General features: G+C 41.6%; 1 protein-coding gene across 1 annotated transcript in view; it reads left to right on the forward strand.

Annotated features, from left to right (window-relative positions):
• The window catches only part of thsd7ba (thrombospondin, type I, domain containing 7Ba), a 154395-nt gene that overhangs the window by 119378 nt on the left and 14408 nt on the right, over nt 1–20609 (forward strand). The window contains exons 19-24 of the mRNA XM_053627859.1: nt 5064–5197; nt 6410–6566; nt 8558–8699; nt 11649–11764; nt 12173–12290; nt 17948–18093. Coding sequence (XP_053483834.1) covers nt 5064–5197; nt 6410–6566; nt 8558–8699; nt 11649–11764; nt 12173–12290; nt 17948–18093 — 813 coding nt within the window. The remainder of the gene's footprint in view (nt 1–5063; nt 5198–6409; nt 6567–8557; nt 8700–11648; nt 11765–12172; nt 12291–17947; nt 18094–20609) is intronic.

A 20609-nucleotide genomic window follows, 5' to 3' on the forward strand; every position in this document is an offset into this window, starting at 1 on the left:
GTTTAGTTAGCTGTGTTTACATAGTCTGCTGCCACCGTCAGGTGAAAGGAAAAATTGCAGTGCGCTGGCCGGTCGAGAAGCCACACTACCATCTGTACCACTTGGCCCTGGGGCTGGACTTCAGACATCCCTGAAGTACATAGTAAAGCCTAGAAGTCTGCATGGAGTCCATAATAATAATAATAATAATTAGAAGAAGAAGAAGAAGAAGAAGAAGAAGAAGAAGGGTAAAAAAAAAAAACATATTAGAGACAGAAAATCTGACTATAATAGGGTGCAGAAGCCCAAGGCCTTGATTTAATAAGATCCAAAACATTGTGTAAGCTCATAAATTGTGTGTGAAGTTAGTGGATTGTTGGTGCTGATGATTTACTAAAAAGTAATAATAATAATAATAATTGTGTGAGTTTCTTGTTTGTTTTGTTTTTTTTTTTTTAATAATTTTTTTGTGAGTAGTTCTTGATAGCTCAGACTTCAGAAAAGCTTCTCACTGATGAAGATTATCGCCGGATAAACGCAATAATCCGGGTACAAAAGCATCAAAGTGCGGTACGAATAAACAAATAAAAGTGTGTAGACACGAGTGTGTGTTATGTTAATGAGGTAAATGAAGACCTCTTGAAAGGCTCGGTTAAACGGCTCAGCGCTTGGCATCAGACGTTCGATCGCGTGGTAAATAACAACCTCAACTTTTCATTTAGAGAAACATTCTGATCGCTAAAATTATCATTTCTTTCTCGCTGATAATACTTGCTATGTTGATTGTCAGATTTCGGCGTTAACTTGTCGAAATGCGGGTTTGTGAATGCAAAAGTTCTCAAGATGTATTCATTTCCCAAAGGGACTTCCAGGGTTCCACGAAACTGATGAGACGTGATATGTGGCTCATGTAAGACCTTCAGGGCCGGAGCAGGATCTCACCGCAGCAGAAGATTAGAAGACTGAATAGAATGTAAAAGTCTAAATACAGAGCACAGAAGCATCAGATAGTCTGAGTATGGTCCAGGGAAGAATGCAGAGATGCAGTTCAGTGCTCACGCTTTACATTTCAGTGTGTGGAAGTCTCAGTGCACGAGAGGATTGAGTCCCAATGGGCCTCTTATCTAAAACTAAGTGTGTGTGTGTGTGTGTGTGAGTGTGATGTCAGGACGATGGTTTAGGTGCTGAACAGCGTGCAGTGTGAATGTGAGAGCGGTGCTCGTCTCTGTAACACTTTCTGCAGCACGATCACTCAGTGTGTAACTGAAAAGATTTATAAGTGCCAAGACATCACACTGAGACTTCTGTGTGTGTGTGTGTGTGTGTGTTACTGCTTTACTGCGGTCCAGTTTCTGTGTGTTGAAGTGTGTCGTGGTAAACTCCACTATTAAACACTAACAGACACTACTACACAAATAACACATTGATTAGGGTTGCCAAGTCCATCAAACTGCAGTCTATAAGAAGGAAGTACAATTTCCGTAGTATAGCCCCTCCCAAAAACTAAATAAATAAATGAAATTTAAATTGCCTTTTGTTTTGTTTTTTTGGTCATTTTTTTTCTGTACAGGTGTAAAAATCGAAATCATATTATTAAGTATTTTATTCGTATTCCTGAATCGAAAGCTAGCAGGAGCTGAATTTGAGAACGAGACTTCAGACAATCTGTGTGTCTTGTTTTGTTTTGTTGAATTTTCAAGCGAACCTGAGTGTCGGAGACGTTATAACACTATTATTCTGATTACTGTTGGCTTTTTCTAGATCGTTGTAGATTCCTGCAGTTCCACGAGTCCCTGAGCGAGATTTATTATTAATTTGTCATTTCTAACATTATTATTTAGTCCGGTTTAGGCCATATATATAGGATTGAAATAAACAAATCGAAGATGGCATCCATTCATTTAGATTGCATTTGATCCAATCTATTGGATTGTTTTCATCAGTAATTTATTTAAAACGGTTATATCCATGATTATTATTATTTTTTTGCCAATGTTCCTTCGAGCGCTAAAACATGTAGTACTCCAGAACCACCTTTCTGCTCTAAGGCAAAAAAAAAAGATTAATCAATGATTAACACCTATTTATTAATTAAAACACTGCTTAATAATAACAGCCAGTCCGACTGTCCAAAAAAAAAAAAAAAAAAGCACATGAAACAAGTTTCACATCATTTACCGTTTTAATAATAATAACTAAATGAATTGTCTCATTTCATTAATTACTCAATGTTCCCTCGTCCATCTCGGGTCTGCTAATAACGTCACTTTGTACAGAATCTAATGGAATTATTATATTATATTCGTTATATGTGACTAGTGTAAGGTCTGTGTAACAGTCCCAGAAGTACTGCATTACCATAATGGGTTTCATTTCTTAATAAACCATTGGCAGATGAGCGTAAGAGTCCGCGTCATTGATTTTAACACCAATAACATCCATCATGAGAGGAGCAGCCTGTAGCTACATGAGGTTTGATTTTTAAAAGCTACGTCAGTAATGTTTACTGTATTCCTGGACTAGCGAGTGAGGGTATATACGTTAGAATTTGTCTATTAGCGTGACGGGAACTTGTTTGTTTATCTACATTAGGGCTAATTTAACGGTGTTAAGTTTTATTTTATTGACACTTTGAGCGAATAGAAAACCGCCGGTATTTTACTGTGGGGAGTTAACACTGTTGCTAGCTTGGTGGTAATATAACATTCATTAATACAACATTCATATAACATTCATTCTTGCTAGCAGAAGTTATTATTATTATTGTAGCAGCAGCGACTGGACAAACTAGCTCCTGCCTCACAGGCTCCGCCCACAAACTACAGCGTGTCTGATGTCATTTGTAAACCAACTTGATTTAGGACCTGTTCACATGTACAAAGACGTATTATTAACCTTACAATTTTTTAAAAAAAATGTGTATATATATATATATATATATATATATATATATATATATATATATATATATATATATATATATATCTGATCTGCGGCAACAGTAACAGGACAAACACTAAACTACACTACACCAGTAGGGGGAGCTGAAGTGCTATGTTAGTCAACATTAACGTAAAATAAAGATAAAAGGCTTCTACATTGTTAGAAAGATAAATGTATATTGAATTTAAAGGATTAAAGAGTGGCTTATAGTACAGTAAATACGGTACTCGGGATACTCTGGGTACTCACCCTGAGTACCCTGAGTATCCTGAGTGCACCGAGTATCCCCAGTACCCCAAGTAGGGTACTCAGGATACTTGGGGTACTCGAGATACTCTGTGCACTCTGGGTACTCGGTGCACTCAGGGTACTTGGTGCACTCGGGTTACTTGGGGCACTAAGGATACTGGGGGTAATCAGGTACTCGGGGTAATCAGGGTACTCGGAGGGCACTCAGGATACTCTGGGTAATCAGGACACTCGGGGGCACTCAGGTTACTTGGGGCACTAAGGATACTCGGCGTACTCAGGATATTCAGGATACTCGGGGTAATCAGGGTACTCGATATTCAGGATACTCGGGGTAATCAGGGTATTCGGGGGCACTCAGGGTACCTGGTGCACTCGGGTTACTTGGCGCACTAAGGATACTCGGGGTACTCAGGATATTCAGGATACTCGGGGTAATCAGGGTACTCGGGGGCACTCAGGGTACTTGGTGCACTCGGATTACTTGGGGCACTAAGGATACTCGGGGTACTCAGGATATTCAGGATACTCGGGGTAATCGGGGTACTCGGGGGCACTCGGTACTCATGAGCTTGAGACATTGCACTGGGAAGTGAACGCTGATAAACTAATGGCTTTATGGTTTCTCTCTTTCCCTCCATCTGCTCATCGCACTGCTGATACGGACGTGGACGAAGGCTCAGGTTAGTAACACTCGTTCTCTTTCTGCCCTTCTCTCCTCCTTCATTCTCTCCATCCCATTCGATGACATCCATGTGTGGATGTCATCGCTCCTTCATCCCAGAACCATCTCTCATGAAGTGGACTGAACACACGTGAATGAAAACTGGAAGTGAGACAAATGGGGAAAAAGTCAAGTGAAAGAGGGATAGAGAAAGATAGCGAGGAGGCAAAGACAAATGGAGGGATAGAGAAAGTTAAAAGGAAGATTTGAGAACAGGAAGTAGAGAAGTAGAGGAATGGGGGGAAATCGGAAAGAGAGAAAAAGGAAGATATGGTTTGAGGAAAAAACAGATGAGAGTGAAAGAGAAGGACAGAGCAAAGTGGGAGAACAGAGACAGAAAGATGAATGGATAAGATGGAAAGGGAGACGGAGTGAGAGAAAAGGAAAGGAGAGAACAATGTGGGAGAGAGATGAAGGCAAAACTTGGAGGGACACATAGGACAAGATGGATTGAAACATGGAGAGAGAGAGCGAGAGAGCAGACGCTTTATTTAAAGTTGAGTGATTGAGGGAACTCGTCTTTCTTTGTCTGCTGCTCGTTTATTCTGTCGTTCTTCTGCTCTGATGGAGAAGATGAGTGGTTCTTTAACGTAGCGTGTGATCACCGTGTTTAAATCTGCCCCTCCAGAATCTTTACTGTGTTTATCGCTCGTTTCCACTCGTTCGCTCATCACTCGCTCGGCTCATAAACGTCGTCTTTAAAAGATTATTAGGACCCGGAGATGTTCACAGCCGAGAGACGCATCTGTAGAGAGAGAGAGAGTTAGAGAAGGGAGGTGTAAAAGTAAATAAAGAACAAAACAAAAGGAGAGGTGAGAAAAGAAGGAGAAATAGAAACGGTGAGGAAGAAATGAGAGAGAATTCGAACACAAATAGAGAAGATGGAAAGAAATGAAGAAAGAAATGAGAATAAGGAGGAGAGAGAAAAAGGAGGATTTTTATTCGTTTCTCCCTCGCCTTTACTGTTAGTGTAGCCACGCCCACTTCATTAACATGTCATATCTATGCAGATTTATGCAGATCATTCATTATATAATGTTATTAATGTTATGAAGATAATGTCTTATATAAAGATGGTTACATACCATGGGTTAATGTGTGTGTGTTTGTGTGTGTGTGTGTGTGTGTGTGTGTGTGTGTTTGTGTGTGTGTGTGTGTGTGTGTGTAGGTGTCTGAGGTCGTGCCATGTCGGGGTGTGTGTGCAGTGTATCAGTGGGTAACAGAGTCTTGGTCCTTCTGCTCCATCAACACGGTGGATGAAGGGAGTGCATGTGGAGAGGGAGCGCAGAGCCGCAAGATTCGGTACACACACACACACACACACACACACAGTGCAGATTCACATACATGCACACACACTCAAAGTTATACTCTAAGTTACACACACACTCAACATTACACACACACATTACAAATTTTTACACACAGATAGATAGACACACACTGCATAAATACAGACACACTCAAGTTCAGAGTTACACACACATACATTACCCAAGTTTTTACACACATACACAGTGTGTAGATTCACACATACACACACTCAAAGTTATACTCAAAGTTACACACAAATTACACAAGGTATTACACACACACACACACACACACTCGGAGTAGTGTAAACACACCGTTATTACATTGAGTCATGCCGTCACGTCCTCTGTAATTACAGTTAAAAACGTCTTCACGCCATGACAGAATTACTGTAATTAAACACGACATCCCTGAGAGCGGCTCGTCTCCGAGGAGCCGTTTCTATGGCAACACGAACAAAGCCAAAACGGGAAGAATAACCGCTTCGGTAGCTAGGAGTTAGCTAAATGATGTTTTAGCATCTTTCCCTCTGTGTGTGTTAGGATGGTAAGATAAATATTCGTAATTATCTGTAAGTCTGTCTGTTGGTTGGTTTGTCTGTATATCCATCTGTCTGTCTGTAGTATATAGCTGCCTCTCTACGTGTCTGTCTGTTTGTGTTTCTGTCCGTCTGTATATATCACTGTCTGTCAGTGTGTGTGTGTGGCTTTTCTGTCTCTTTACCTTTGCACCATAACCGCGCCAACATTTAGGGTTCAGGTGGCTTAAATGAACCTTTCTCTATAAGTGGAGCACACTCACAGACAGACAGACAGACAGACAGACAGACAGGAAAGAATAAACAGGAGGAATAAACAGACAGAGGTAAACAAATACAAATTAATATTTTATTGTTACTGTAAGGGAATCTGTTACAGCACAGTGCATTAATGCAGACGTGTAACACAGGAAGTCGGTGAAATATGAACACACACACACACACACACACACACACACACACACACACACACACACCAAACTCCAATTCCTCTCCTCAATAGCTTTAGTTCTGTCTGTTTCTTCTTTTCCTCTCTTCATTTAGTGCTGACTTGGACAAAATACATACACACACACACTAACACCACCTCTGTCTCTTTCTCTCTTTCTCTCTCTCTCTGTCTCTCTCTCTGTCTCTCTCTCTCTCTCTCTTTCTCTCACTAGGTGTGTACTACGTGGTGACGGTGTTAATGAGAGTCGCAGTGTTAATGACTCTCTCTGTGATCAGGACGATGTTCCTGCCCAGGCTCGCACCTGCACCCTGCCATGTCCTGGTGACTGTGTGATGTCACCCTGGAGTCAGTGGAGCTCGTGTCCCATGGTAACAACCTCAGACCTCTCAGGTCACCATGACGATGGAAATGGGGTATATGGTGATGAGATGAGGACAGAAACAGGACTTACAGGGCTGGGTTGGGCATGAAGACAGGACCTGCAGGGATGGAGTTGAGTGGGCTACAAGACAGGAGCTATGGGAATGAGGTGAGGATGGAGAGAGGAAGTATTGGAGGAGCGGGAAACAGAACGTGTAGGATTTGAGCAGAGTCAGATAGGGATCTGTGGAAATGAGGTGGAGATGGAGACTAGAACTATGAGGATAGGTTGAAGTTGGAAACAGGACCTACAAGGTAGGCATGGTGTAGAAGATGGGGTAGGGATGAAGATTGGACCTGAAATGTTGGGAAGGGGATGAAGGATACGTGGGAATAAAGTAGGACGGAGACAGGACCTATGGGAAATAGGAATGTGGTGGGATCTAGACAGGACCTATAAGAATGAAGTAGGGATGAAGACTGGACCTATGGAGATGATAGATGATGTGGGGGCAGAGACAGGACCTACAGAAACCTATGAGAATTGAGTGGGGATGAAGATACATGGGGTGGAGACATGACCTATGGAAATGAGGTGGAGACAGAGATAAAACCTGGAGACAAAATGAGGTGGAACTGAGTCAAGAGCAATGAGAATGAGGTCGGGATGGAGACGCATGAGGACGGAGACAAGCCCTGCAGGCACTGGGTGGGGTTGGAGGCAAAACGTAGAGAAAACAATGGGAATGGGGTGGCGATGGAAATGGGACCTGGGGGAACTTACAGGAATAGCATGAGGACAGAGTCACTTGGGGATGGAGACGTGGCCAATGGGAACCACCAGGAATGAGATGGGTACAGAGGCAGGACCTGTGGAGCCGTGTGGTAACCGATAGGTATGGCATGGGTACAGAGGCACATGGGGATGGTGGAGGCAGAACCTTTGGGTGATAGGTTGGGAAAAGAGCTTGGGCTCACAGTTCTAGTTCAAAGTTTTCATTCTTTGACACTGGAGATAGATTCTAAGGTTTGTGACAGAGGAGTTTTTACTGTTTCTATAAAATTCAACAGTTATATAATGACCAATAAGACATCTATCTGCTCTGTATTATTTCCCCACACCAGACTGCATTTTTCTTTTTTTCATGCACAGAAGTAGTATTTTTACATAGCCGAACTGCTAATTAGCCTTTCTCGAACACACTGACACTTCACTGTGAATTGACTCTGAGCAGCTGGGACACGGTGAAGCTCGTCCTCCGTTTGTGTCTCATCAGCATCCATTTGCATTTTGTCCTCACCGCATGCAACTTTCTCAAAGCGCAACGTTGTTAATTAGAATTACAAATGCTTCATTGCTGCCGGAGATTCATTTGAATTTTGATTTCGGTTTGTCTCGCATTTGAAAATAGCTGCTGGGGAAATAAAGAAAAAAAGTGCATCTCTGATTACACTTCTTTGTCAGAGATAATGTGAAATATTCAAATAGAGGCGAACTAGAAGCTTCTCAGAAATAATAATAAGAATAAGAAGAAGATACATACAGTCTGGTATGAATAACTAATACAGAGCTGGGGGGTGTTTTGATGTTTATTATATACAATAACAAAACATTGTCCCGCCTCATTAAACTACATAGGCCTCAGGAGTTGCCTTTGGTAAGGAGGGGGGCGGGGCTTTGCAATTCAACTTCCTGTCACTGAAGATTGGATTGACTGGTCCAGTTGGAGTGGGGTGTGGGGGGGTGTTCTTCTGCTATCGGTGCTTCAGTGATCTCTTCTGAGCAACCTGGATACGATCTACATCCAATGAATAAAGTATTTACGCAAACAAAAGTGAATCCTGTGACTGAATGATTGCGAAACGAGAACCACGAGAGTTTCACTTTACTAAATTGTTCAAAACGACATGTTTTCTCACCTCTAATGGACACTTTTCACAGTGATGTGAAGAATTAAACCTAACAGATGACAAGAGTTGGTGTATGCTCTTTGTGCAGTCGTGTGATGTGAACTCTGTGAGGACGAGGACAAGACAGATGCTCTGCCCCCCCACCGCCCACGCCACCTGTCCCGAGAGAAATGAGACGGAGCCGTGCGTCGTTAACGCCAACTGTTTCGCCTACCGGTACAACGTCTCTGGTAAAACAAGCCCTCTTCGACACAAAGCTTATTGTCATTAAAAAAAAAAAAAATAATAAATAAAAGAAGCGTTTGTGATTCTAATTAGACCGATAGCTATACATCATGGGAGAACTGAAGCCTTGCTTCTAATGGTTTAAACTACATAATCAGCCTCACACCGCTTCCAAAACACTTTCACGCGCAAACGTTGACAGTTTTATGAGCTGCCGGTTGTTTCGATGAGCGAGAGAGAATAAACGTAAATCAACAAATCAGCAAGAGAGGGCAATGATAGTGTAAATCTGTAAGCAACAAAAAGATAAAATGACTGAGAATGCCTCGGATTTGATATCTTTAATAGCATTGATATTACTGACCATCATGTAAGTAAAGTGTGTGTGTGTGTTTTTTTTTTTAAATAGAGAGTGACGTTACGTGTTAATGGATTTCTCCAGAGTTAAGTGCACGTCATAATGCAGCAGGACAGACTGAGCATTTTTACAGTCCAGCTCACAGCTGGTGTGGATTTAAACACCATTTAAAATAGAAGCTTGTGCATGAATAAAAGCTTTTGGACTGAACTGGACTTTAGTAAGCACAACGTGTGGGCTTATTTGCTACAGGTAATAATGTGCCCCAAAAATTGCTAGCAAAGGCCTGTGTGCTGAATTAGCTAGTAATCTACTGTGTCTTAAAACAGTTAGAGATTTGCTCTGCCTTGATCTACTGTACCTAGCAATTCACCTCGCCCTCAAGTGGCTAGTAATCTACTGCGACCTAAAGCGGCTAGTAATCTAATGCGACCTCAAGCGACTAGTAATCTACTGCGACCTAAAGCGGCTAGTAATCTACTGCGACCTCAAGCGGCTAGTAATCTACTGCGACCTCAAGCGGCTAGTAATCTACTGCGACCTCAAGCGGCTAGTAATCTACTGCGACCTCAAGCGGCTAGTGATCTACTGCGACTTCAAGCGGCTAGTGATCTACTGCGACCTAAAGCGGCTAGTGATCTACTGCGACCTAAAGCGGCTAGTGATCTACTGTGACCTCAAGCGGCTAGTGATCTACTGCGACCTCAAGCGGCTAGTGATCTACTGCGACCTCAAGCGACGAGTGATCTACTGCGACCTAAAGGGGCTAGTGATCTAATGCGACCTCAAGCGGCTAGTGATCTACTGCGACCTAAAGCGGCTAGTGATCTACTGCGACCTCAAGCGGCTAGTGATCTACTGCGACCTAAAGCTGCTAGTGATCTACTGCGACCTAAAGCGGCTAGTGATCTACTGCGACCTCAAGCGGCCAGTGATCTACTGCGACCTCAAGCGGCTAATGATCTACTGCGACCTCAAACGGCTAGTGATCTACTGTGACCTCAAGCGACGAGTGATCTACTGCGACCTAAAGCGGCTAGTGATCTACTGCGACCTAAAGCGGCTAGTGATCTACTGCGACCTCAAACGGCTAGTGATCTACTGCGACCTAAAGCGGCTAGTGATCTACTGCGACCTCAAGCGGCTAGTGATCTACTGCGACCTCAAGCGGCTAGTGATCTACTGCGACCTAAAGCGGCTAGTGATCTACTGCGACCTCAAGCGGCTAGTGATCTACTGCGACCTAAAGCGGCTAGTGATCTACTGCGACCTAAAGCGGCTAATGATCTACTGCGACCTAAAGCCCTAATGATCTACTGCGACCTAAAGCGGCTAGTGATCTACTGCGACCTAAAGCCCTAATGATCTACTGCGACCTAAAGCGGCTAGTGATCTACTGCTACCTAAAGCGGCTAATAATCTACTGCGACCTAAAGCGGCTAGTAATCTACTGCGACCTAAAATGCCTAGTAATCTACTGCGACCTAAAGTGGCTAGTAATCTACTGCGACCTCAAGCGGCTAGTAATCTACTGCGGCCTAAAATGGCTAGTAATCTACTGTACCATAATACATTGTGTAATCCATTTTGTCCTAATGTAGCTAAAAATCTACTCTAGGTAATCCTAAAATGGCTAATTCAAAATCTGAATTTTGTAGTACTCTGTTAAGCTTGTAATCCACAGTGTAAAAAAAGAAAGGTTTATAATCTCCTGTACTTTAAAATATCTTGTAATCCACCGTGACCTAAAATGGATAATTTCCTGTGCCCTTATTTCCTGGCTAGTGATCTACTATAGCCACAAGGGGTTAGTGATCCGCTGTAGTCAAAAATGGCTAGTGATCTACTGTGCTGTAAAATTAGTATTAGGTTCTTAAAAATCTCCTCTGAAACACCACATGCCATAAATACTGTGTGGAAGCTTTACACTGACGGGCTCGCCGTCTGCTTTCCCAGAAGCTCTACATGCACATACAGGAAGTCCGTCCCCAGGTGGAGGGTAAAAGGGGGATATGAGATAAATATAACCCCCCCGCAACACTGCTGAGATCGTATCCACACTCGTATCGATTCTGCAGACCATTAGAGCGCCACGGAGTCGGCCGGTGTGTGAGGATCTGATGCAGTTCAGACCGGCCTTTTAATCTTAATGTTTAAAGCACTCGCTAATGCAGTGTGGAGCGAGAGGTGAAGCAGAAATTACAGGACCTAAAACACACACAGGGCAGCGACAGATGTGCTATATCACATTTGTGTGTGTGTGTGTGTGTGTGTGTGTGCCAAGTTGCACACAACTGTGCATGTGTATAGCCATCTGTGTGTCTCATTGGCATATGAGTTTGTATAAGTGTGTGTTTACATGTATTCCTGCATCTGTGATTGAGCTTATCTACATATGTTTCTGTGTGCGTGTGTGTGTGTGTGTGTGTGTGTGTGTGCGCTTTATACTCATTTCTGTAGTCAGTTTGTGTGTGTGACCATGTGTATTTTTTTCTAGGTGTGAGTGTTCGTATTTTTTATGTCTATTACATATATAAATGTACATGGACTGTAATGTGTGTGTGTGTTTGTGTGTGTGTGTGTGTGTGTGTTCCAGGTTGGAGTAGCTGCATGCTGAGTGAGCATGCTGTATGTGGTGAGGGGACCAAGACACGTCTGCTTGACTGTATACGCAGTGACGACAAACTGGTGGATCTGAGTGTGTGTGAGGAGGTGAACACACACACACACACACACACACACACACACACACACACACACACACACACACAGTTACACTATCCCCTATGTCCAAGTAGCAATAGCATTCATTTTTATGGATCTAGGTTGCCAGAGTAAGCAAATTCACCTCCTAATCGATTTAACATGTATTGGAACATGAGTTTGGAATAGTATCAGTCAACCTGGCAACCCATACACTGATCATTTTAATAATTTTATTTCACATTTTCTCCTGTTTAAATTGAGCTTCTGTATTATAATACAGCAAGATCTTTAAAAATAGATTTTCATGTGTACGTCATTCTCTCATAGACTTTTGAATATTTGAAAGATTATTTAAAGGTTTATTTTTACTAGAACAGAATATAAGGCTTTAATTAACATGCATTCCTGTTTTAGTTGGGACTTTCTCAGCCCTGGACGCTCAGCGGAACCTGCCGCGTGGACTGTCCCATCAGCTGCATGCTCTCTGAATGGACACTGTGGACCGAGTGCTCACACACCTGTGGAAACCAGGGTGCGGATTTTAAAACACTGTTATAATCTAGTATACGTAACACAGCTCGTTCTGAAAATGAATGAAACTGGGAGTAGTCACTTTTAGAAATTAGATTACATCTAAAACAGTTTACAATAAAGACGACAAAGGTTCTATATTCCCAATACTCAGGTCCTGTATTTCCAGGGTCCTATGTTCTCGGTGTCCCATATATTCATAGGGTCCTATAGTTCCAGAGTCCTATCTTTCAAGGGTTGTGTATTTCCAGGGTCCTTTTTCAATGGGTGCTATGTTCTAAGGGCCCTACGCTACCAGGGTTCGATTTTTCTGATGTCCTATTTTTGCAGGGTTAAAAGTTCCCTGGGTCCAATACATCAAAAGTCCTATATTCCAGGGTCCGGGGTCCTGTATTCCCATTATATTACATTTGCAGGGTCCAATTTTTGATGGGTGTTATGTTCCCAGAGTAATTTTCCAACAGTACAATCCTATATTTCTAGGGTTCTAGATTCCCAGGGTCTTATGTTTTTAAGGCTTTATGCTCCCAGGGCCCTGTAATCTCCAGTACCAATATTCTGGTGTTATATATTCATCATAGTCCTCTGTTTTCCAGGGCAGATGTTCTCAATGGTCTCAATCCCAATGCTTCTCTTGTCCAGGGTTCTGTTTTTAAAGGGTACTATATTTGTTAGGGTCTAAATTCCCAGGGTCCTATGTTTCAGGTCTTACCTTCTCAGAATGTTTGTACTTATTGTCCTGTATTCTGTGGGTTGTATGTTTTTCGGGTCTTTTTTCTGCAGGGTCCAGTGTTTACATGTCCCAGAGGGTTTCAGTTTGGAAAGGTCCCACTTTTAATGAGTCCCATATTCCAAATGCTCTATGTTCTATATATTCTAAAGGTCCTACAGTATATACAATGATGTATATATTCTTACATTTCCAAGTCTATATCTTCCCACGGCCCAGGTATCCCAATATGTTTCCAAGGCTTGCTGTTCCCCAGACTGTATGAACCCTGAACTCTACGTTCCCTCAATATGGCACATTAAGGGACCTGGTGAGAGGGTTCTTATGGTCATAGTTGGGCTCATTCGGTCACCAAAGGTCACACTTCAAAACACCCTTATAGAGCAGCTACCGTACATCTGTTTCTATATAACGGAAACATTGAAATGTGACTTCCATGTGAACAGGATAATCAGAACCTGAGACCTCAGGACTGTTTCCTAGACCATTTCGGTGAGGGAACGGAGTTGGCCCAATTAACAAAAATCCAGCAGAGACCCTCCTGTGATTTTCATGAGAAGAATGAGGTTGAGTGGACCTTTATTTTAAAGCACCACACATTGTGAGCGAGTGTGTAACGCCAGTTAGCGATGCCACCTGACAGGAAATGAGACGGAGAATGAAAGCTCAGGAGAAAAAAAGGCACAAGTTTTAGCGTTCTCACCTTTTACTAACCAACCAATTTAGAGAAACACCTGAGGAGAACTTTCTGCTTCTGCTGTCTAGTTAACCTGTAGGGACAGACAGAAAGAGTGCGAGAGAAAGAGAGAGGGAGAGCGAGAAAGGAGAATAGAGAGAGACGAAGAGAGACAGACAGACCGGGAGAGCGAGTGAGACAGAGAAACAAATAGACAAGAAGAGAGAGATAGAGACGGAGAGAAATGTAAAGAGAGAGACTGAACATACAGTTAGAGAGACAGAGAGAGAATGAGAGAGACTGAGAGAGAGAGACAGTTGGACAGAGTGAGAGTGAGGCAGATTGAAAAAGGATAAAATGTGATAGACAGACAGACAGACAGGATATATAGATAGATAGATTGATAGACAGACAGACAGACATGATATTTCGATAGACAGACAGACAGGGTATATCGATCGATAGATAGAAAGACAGACAGACAGGATGGACAGACAGAATAGATAGATAGAGATGGAAAGACATATAAAAAGAGAGACTGAACACACACAGAGAGAGAATGAGAGAGACAGAAAGAGAGAGACAGTTGGACAAGGAGAGAGAGAGGCAGATTGAAAAAGGATCAAATGTGATAGACAGGCAGACAGGATAGACAGACATGATAGACAGACAGACAGACAGGAGATATAGATAGATTGATAAATAGCTAGAGAGACAGACAGACAGGATATATAGATAGACAGACAGACATAATATTTCGATCGATAGATAGACAGACAGACAGACAGGATAGACAGACAGACAGACAGGAGATATAGATAGATTGACAGCTAGATAGAGAGACAGACAGACATGATATTTCAATAGACAGACAGATAGGATATATAGATAGACAGACAGACATAATATTTCGATCGATCGATAGACGGACAGACAGACAGGGTAGACAGACAGGATAGATAGACAGACAGACATAATATTTCGATCGATAGATAGACAGACAGACAGACAGGATAGATAGACAGACAGACATAATATTTCGATCGATAGATAGACAGACAGACAGACAGGATAGATAGACCGACACTGCTCATCCCTGCTTGGTACACGTTGTTTATTTGTTCCTAAATACGTGGCCTATTTCTCTGTGCCTGCGTCTGCGCTGTAAGACGTGTGGAGTTAGCGGCGCTCCAGACTCCGGCCAGCTGAAGATTAATGACGGTCAGTGAATGTTTGTAATTAGCGAAGTAACCAGCTGAAGCTGGGCCGTTTGGACTGCGGGGACGCTCTCCTGCTCGTCCAACTCTGCCAATTAGAGTGCGTTATACAACGTGAAGCATTAACACTTCTTAGTGAGGTGGAAACCTGAGCCAAACGAGTCCTCGCTGACTCTGAATTAGCAACGACGCTAATGACGATGTTATTAGTACAAAAAAAATAAATATTTATTTACTATGACTGATGAATCATTCAGTCTGTATTAGGAAGAGGAGGAGGAGGGGAGCGGGGGGGGGGACCGGGCCAGGATCATTAACGCGTAATCCCCAACTATGATTTATAGCGCAGTGTTAATAATGCAGAGGACTCGCTGAGTCGCATGCTAATGCTGCTGCGTTTCCTCAAGCGAAGAAAAACCCATTACCAAGAAAGGGAATTGTGCAGAGTCAGGAAAACTCACAACACAAGCCGAAAGTACAAACCAAAGCAAGAAAATCAGAGAGATAAAGAGATGTGTATGATATGACACGATAGAGAGAGTCTGAAATAAACCTTATGGCATTTACATCTCATACGTATTCTTCTTATATCACAGCATTTTCCCAGCAATTCCAATGTTTTATTTATTGAAGAATGACACATCGTTTTTTTTTTATCCATTTGTAGCTACACTGTGTTGTGAAACGTCCATGAAAGTCCTGTTCTTATTTGGTACAGGAGCTATAAACAGTCAAAACAGGAGAAACCGCAAAGTATGAACTCCTCCGTCCCGAAGAAGCACTGACACTGGAGACTCCTTCCATCCATGTTAAACAAACATGTCCTTACAGAAAACCTCACCATATTAACTGTTTTTAATTTGTTCAAGCGTAGAGTCCGCTGTACAAGAAGAATAAACGCACCTCAATTGGACGTTAGTTCCACATGGACGTTCTCGCTGTGGTTGCTATGACTACGGTTGCTGCGATGGAATTGGGACTGCAATTACAACATGCAGTTTTACACTCGGGTCTCCTTTAGTGAACAATGGACTAGTTCAACAAACAGACTTCATATTAAACCATAATGAACTCTCTTTTACTCTCACACTATCCGTTGTTCCCCAGATGAGGACGGCTTCCCTTCTGAGTCCGGTTCCTCTCAAGGTTTCTTCCTCATATCATCTCAGGGAGTTTTTCCTCACCACCGTCTCCACCGTCTCGCTCAATACGGATAAATTCACACACTTAAAATCTCTATCCTGTGTTTATATGTTTCTGTAAAGCTGCTTTGAATTGAGCAAACATGCTGTTTGTTCACCGTTTCATATCACGTTCCATTACATCTTTACTCAAACACCAAATTTCCTCCACTGGTGGCTTTTATAATCACTAGAAGTGTGTAGAATCACTTGCTACCTTTATAAATCCTACTATGGAAACAAGGAAGCAAGGATTAAATCGTATACTGTACAAAAAAAAACAAAACCACACAGCAAAACAGGGATTTATTCATGTCTGGAAGCTCCACGCGTTTATCATCAGGATGTTATTGCTGACGGGATCCGTGCCAGTGAGCACATCCATTCCTGAAACTGAAATGAAACAGATTTATTTGCGTTGCGAGCCAATTAAAATCTCTAACCTTTCGTTCCTCAGATCTTCCATTAAACACCACAATTGTCTTAATTCACTCAACATCGATCCACTCTAATATCCTACACTCAGTATGGAATAATCCCGACTTTCTCCCGAAGTAAACAACATTAAAGGAGCAGTTTGTAATGTTTACAGCCCTCTGCTGACTGAAACGATTAAAAAGCCTTTTCCTTTTCTCCAGGTACGTCCATCTAATCAGCAGGTTTGGCTTTACATGGATTCTTAAAATGATACTTAACCAACATTAGACAAAACTGAACATCATTATTATTAGTAGTAGTAGTAGTAGTAGTAGTAGTAGTAGTAGTAGTGTAAAATGTCATGCAGCTAAAAACGTTGAACATTCTAGGAATCAGATGTTTGTAATTCTGTAAAATGCACGTTAACGCACTCACTCGGTCGTGTGTCGAGGGTAAACTGAAATTCAAACTTTATTTTTCCCCCAATTTTTTGATGTGTTTCTGAGTGAAAAGGCATTTCCGAGTGGGCGGGACAAACAGATTATAGTCCGTTATGAAGGAGTACCCATCTCCCACAACACCAACACCTGAGGAACATTACCTCTGAGTCGTGAAATTTAACTTAAAACAACTGCATTAAAATAATGGCATTATGTAATATTATATTGTGTGTGATATTATATATTGTGACTTTTTAAAAAAAATCAGAAGCTGTTGTATTTAGCGCTGGGGAAAAGTCGCTGATCACAGGAAATGTTTAGAGTTACGGTTTGTTTTGTGTTTAGTATAGACGAATCACGAATGTTCTGACCAAAAGGGTTTGATTTCAACTTGTGGTTAATTATAACTGTTAGCTGTTTACGTGACTCTGAATCCTGGATTCTGATTGGTCAGAAATAGTTCACTAAATTTTCTATAACAGTGGTCCCCATTGTTTGACATAAATGCATTAAAAAACGTGTGTAATTAATTGTTGATGTGGTGAAGTAAGGAGATGTTTGTTTAACACGTACGGAAGGAGTCTCCAGTGTCGGCGCTGTGTAACAGTCAGAGGTAAAGCTGTAACTGTAAGTTTTCCGACGACTTCAGGACTCGCTAACACGACAAGCCGCAGTGTTTATAACATTTTTTTTAATGATGAGAGAGAGTGTGGTGAGGTGAGGGACCGTCTGTTTATAGCTGCTATAACATAAGCGGTAACAGGAGCTCGCTGACTCCGTGAGCATTGAATGTAACTACAAATGGATAAAAGTATTGTAAAAAGTCGCTGTGCTATAAGAGGAATAAAACACTTATAGGATGGTAACAGTAACTTCATCACATTATCACATCATTAATTAGGATATGTCAGAAAACACTTCTGGATTAAAGCGATTGGAACGTTTCCGATCTGCTCGCACGTGATGCTCTGTATTAACACGTGGATTTCTCGTGCAGGTGTGATGACCAGAGCTCGACGTGTCCTCCAGGAAGATCACGAGGAAGGTCGTCCGTGTCCGTCCCAGCTCTCGCAGACTAAACCGTGTCCCATCAGGCCTTGCTACAGCTGGCTGCTGGGGGACTGGTCATCCTGCTACGTGGAGGTAAACATCTCTCGTCTCCACCGGGGGGTTAATTCGACGTTTCGGTGTGTTTTTACGCGTCCTCAGAGACACGTCGCTCGTTTTTCTTTTTAAGCAGCAGGTTAATTAGGAGTGCGTCTTCATTTGCAGTAACCGCTCGATTAAAAATCCACCTCCACATTGTTTCTTTCTTTTTTTTTCCCCCCTCGCTGTGTCTGTGCTTGACCCTTTCTGCCCCCGACACAAAGCGAGCCGGGGGTAATTCTATCCTCCGCCCAGTAGGCGCCATATTGGAGGACTTTAATTGAATTTTGTAAAGGTGTGAGCCCACGCCTGAGTGCATAACGGACCTTCGGTGACATTGAGACGTGAGTGAACTTCGGATAAGGTCCACAGTTTAAGGAGCCGTTCAGCCAAAAATAAAACGTCCTCCTTTATCCCGAGCGCCGTCCGATTTCCATCTCCCTCTCGCCGCCTTTCTTTCTCGCTCGTTTTAATTAAACGTCTTGGGTTTTTCGTCCTCGTCCTCCGAGTCATTACTGAAGCAGTTCTTTTGAAACTTTTGCAGAGAACAGAAGCACAGCACACGCTTTCAAGTTTTCTGCTTTAATATCTCGACACAATAAAAACCACGCATTCGATGAAAAGCTCCGTTCTGTGTTTATCTACTAAACGCACGTCTAAATTCTCAGACATGATGTTTAAATCAATATATATATATTTTTTTCTATTATTCAAGCATTTCCCCCTTTTAAACAGAAACGTTCGCCGTACTTTTGAAGCGTGTTGCGATTGCTTTGAACTAAACACATCCGATATGCAAATTATTAGAACTAACTTAGTGACGAGCAAACTTGTGGTTACCACGGTAACGTTATATTTCAACACGTTTTGATCGACTCTGATCCTCAAATCTCGTTCGTGTCCTTCTCTAATAGCTGACTCACTCAGAATGCGCATGTTTTTTCTCTCTGATTTGCATAGTCATGAATATTAACAGCTCTTGGGATTTTTGATGAGGATTAAGTGGGGTAATTATGTACCACTTTTCGTTTTGGGTCCATAAAAATAATTAATACAGTTAACATGCTTTTATTTTTAATAAATAGTAATTATATAAAGCTGTTTATTTATTTTTTTTAATATATATATTTTCAAATGAAAATAGGACTAGAGATGTTCCTGGACAATTTTGAGTTGTTTATAGGACATTAAAAATGCACAGATTTATAATAAAAAATAATAATAATAATAAAAAAAAATTCAGATGAATCTAAAACTGAGGAAATTTTTTGTTCTAAAAACGGAGCTTCGCTTCTTTTTTTACTTATTTAACGTAACTCTAAAGTTCACAGAGGCGTAGATGTAGACGTAGATGCTCAGTTTCTGCTGGCTTTAAAGAAAACGCACCCGATACGCGAATTATTATTGCTAGCTAGCGAAAGTAACTAATGTTTAGAATGGACTGTAATGCAGTTGTCATGGTTGTCAAGTCTGATGCTGTTTAATAATGTAGGAAGGAATTGACAATGCAAATCAAAACGTAAACATTTAAATCGCTGACTAACTTTTCGGGAGAGCAGGAGCATGCGGAGGCGTTCGTAATTTACATACTCATGTATATTCATAGGCCTTTTGAATTTTTCATGAGGATTAAGGTCTAGAGATCTTCCTGGACAATTTTTAGTTATTTACAATACATTAAAAAAAAACACACACACACACACATACACACCGACAGATTGTTTTTTTAAATGATTTAAAACATCACGTTCAGGTCTATAGCACATCTATAACCTTTTAGAACATTCTCCACTGAGCCATTAGTATTAACCTGACGAATCCAAAGCTGATGAATAATTTAGATGATAAATTTGACTTGCAGATTGAAATGTGCAGGGACGAGCATCTCTGTCCCTCCTGGCACGTGTTAATCCGGGACTAATATATACAGGAGTACCTTCTGCATAAATTACACATGTCGTCTAGTTGTTGCCAATTATTTCATTTTGTGTCCATGAAAATAAGCATTACTGTAAACACGTTATATAATCGTTGTATAAACCATGAAAACGAGTCCAAAGGAACGTCGATAATAAGAATAAAGTGATGTTCCTGTGAAACCTGTGATGATGATGATGATGATGATGATGATGATGATGATGAAACAACAAGCAAGCGTAGAACTGATCCAGGGTGCAAAATCATGAAAACAAGTCCCTCAGGCGTCCATGAAATCACGATTGACCTGTAACGTTAGTACGTTAGTATATCTAGAGAAAAAAAAAAAAAAAAAACGAGTTGTGGACATTATTTTATGACTCATCCTGGACTGGTCTTGTGTTTATCCAATTAAATTCTCTCTAGGATTTATCCTAGGATCCTCTCTAGGATGTATCCCACCCCTGGGGGCATGTCTTGCTCTATAATAACAGCAGTAAACATGGTTGGTCAGTGTGCTTTTTCCTATGTGTTTTCTCACACACTAGTCCCTTTTCCAACCATTACTGGGTGGAGAAATATGCTTGGAGTTTGTT

The sequence above is a fragment of the Ictalurus furcatus genome, chromosome 6 (assembly GCF_023375685.1).
Source record: "Ictalurus furcatus strain D&B chromosome 6, Billie_1.0, whole genome shotgun sequence".
Classification (NCBI taxonomy): Eukaryota; Metazoa; Chordata; class Actinopteri; order Siluriformes; family Ictaluridae; genus Ictalurus; species Ictalurus furcatus.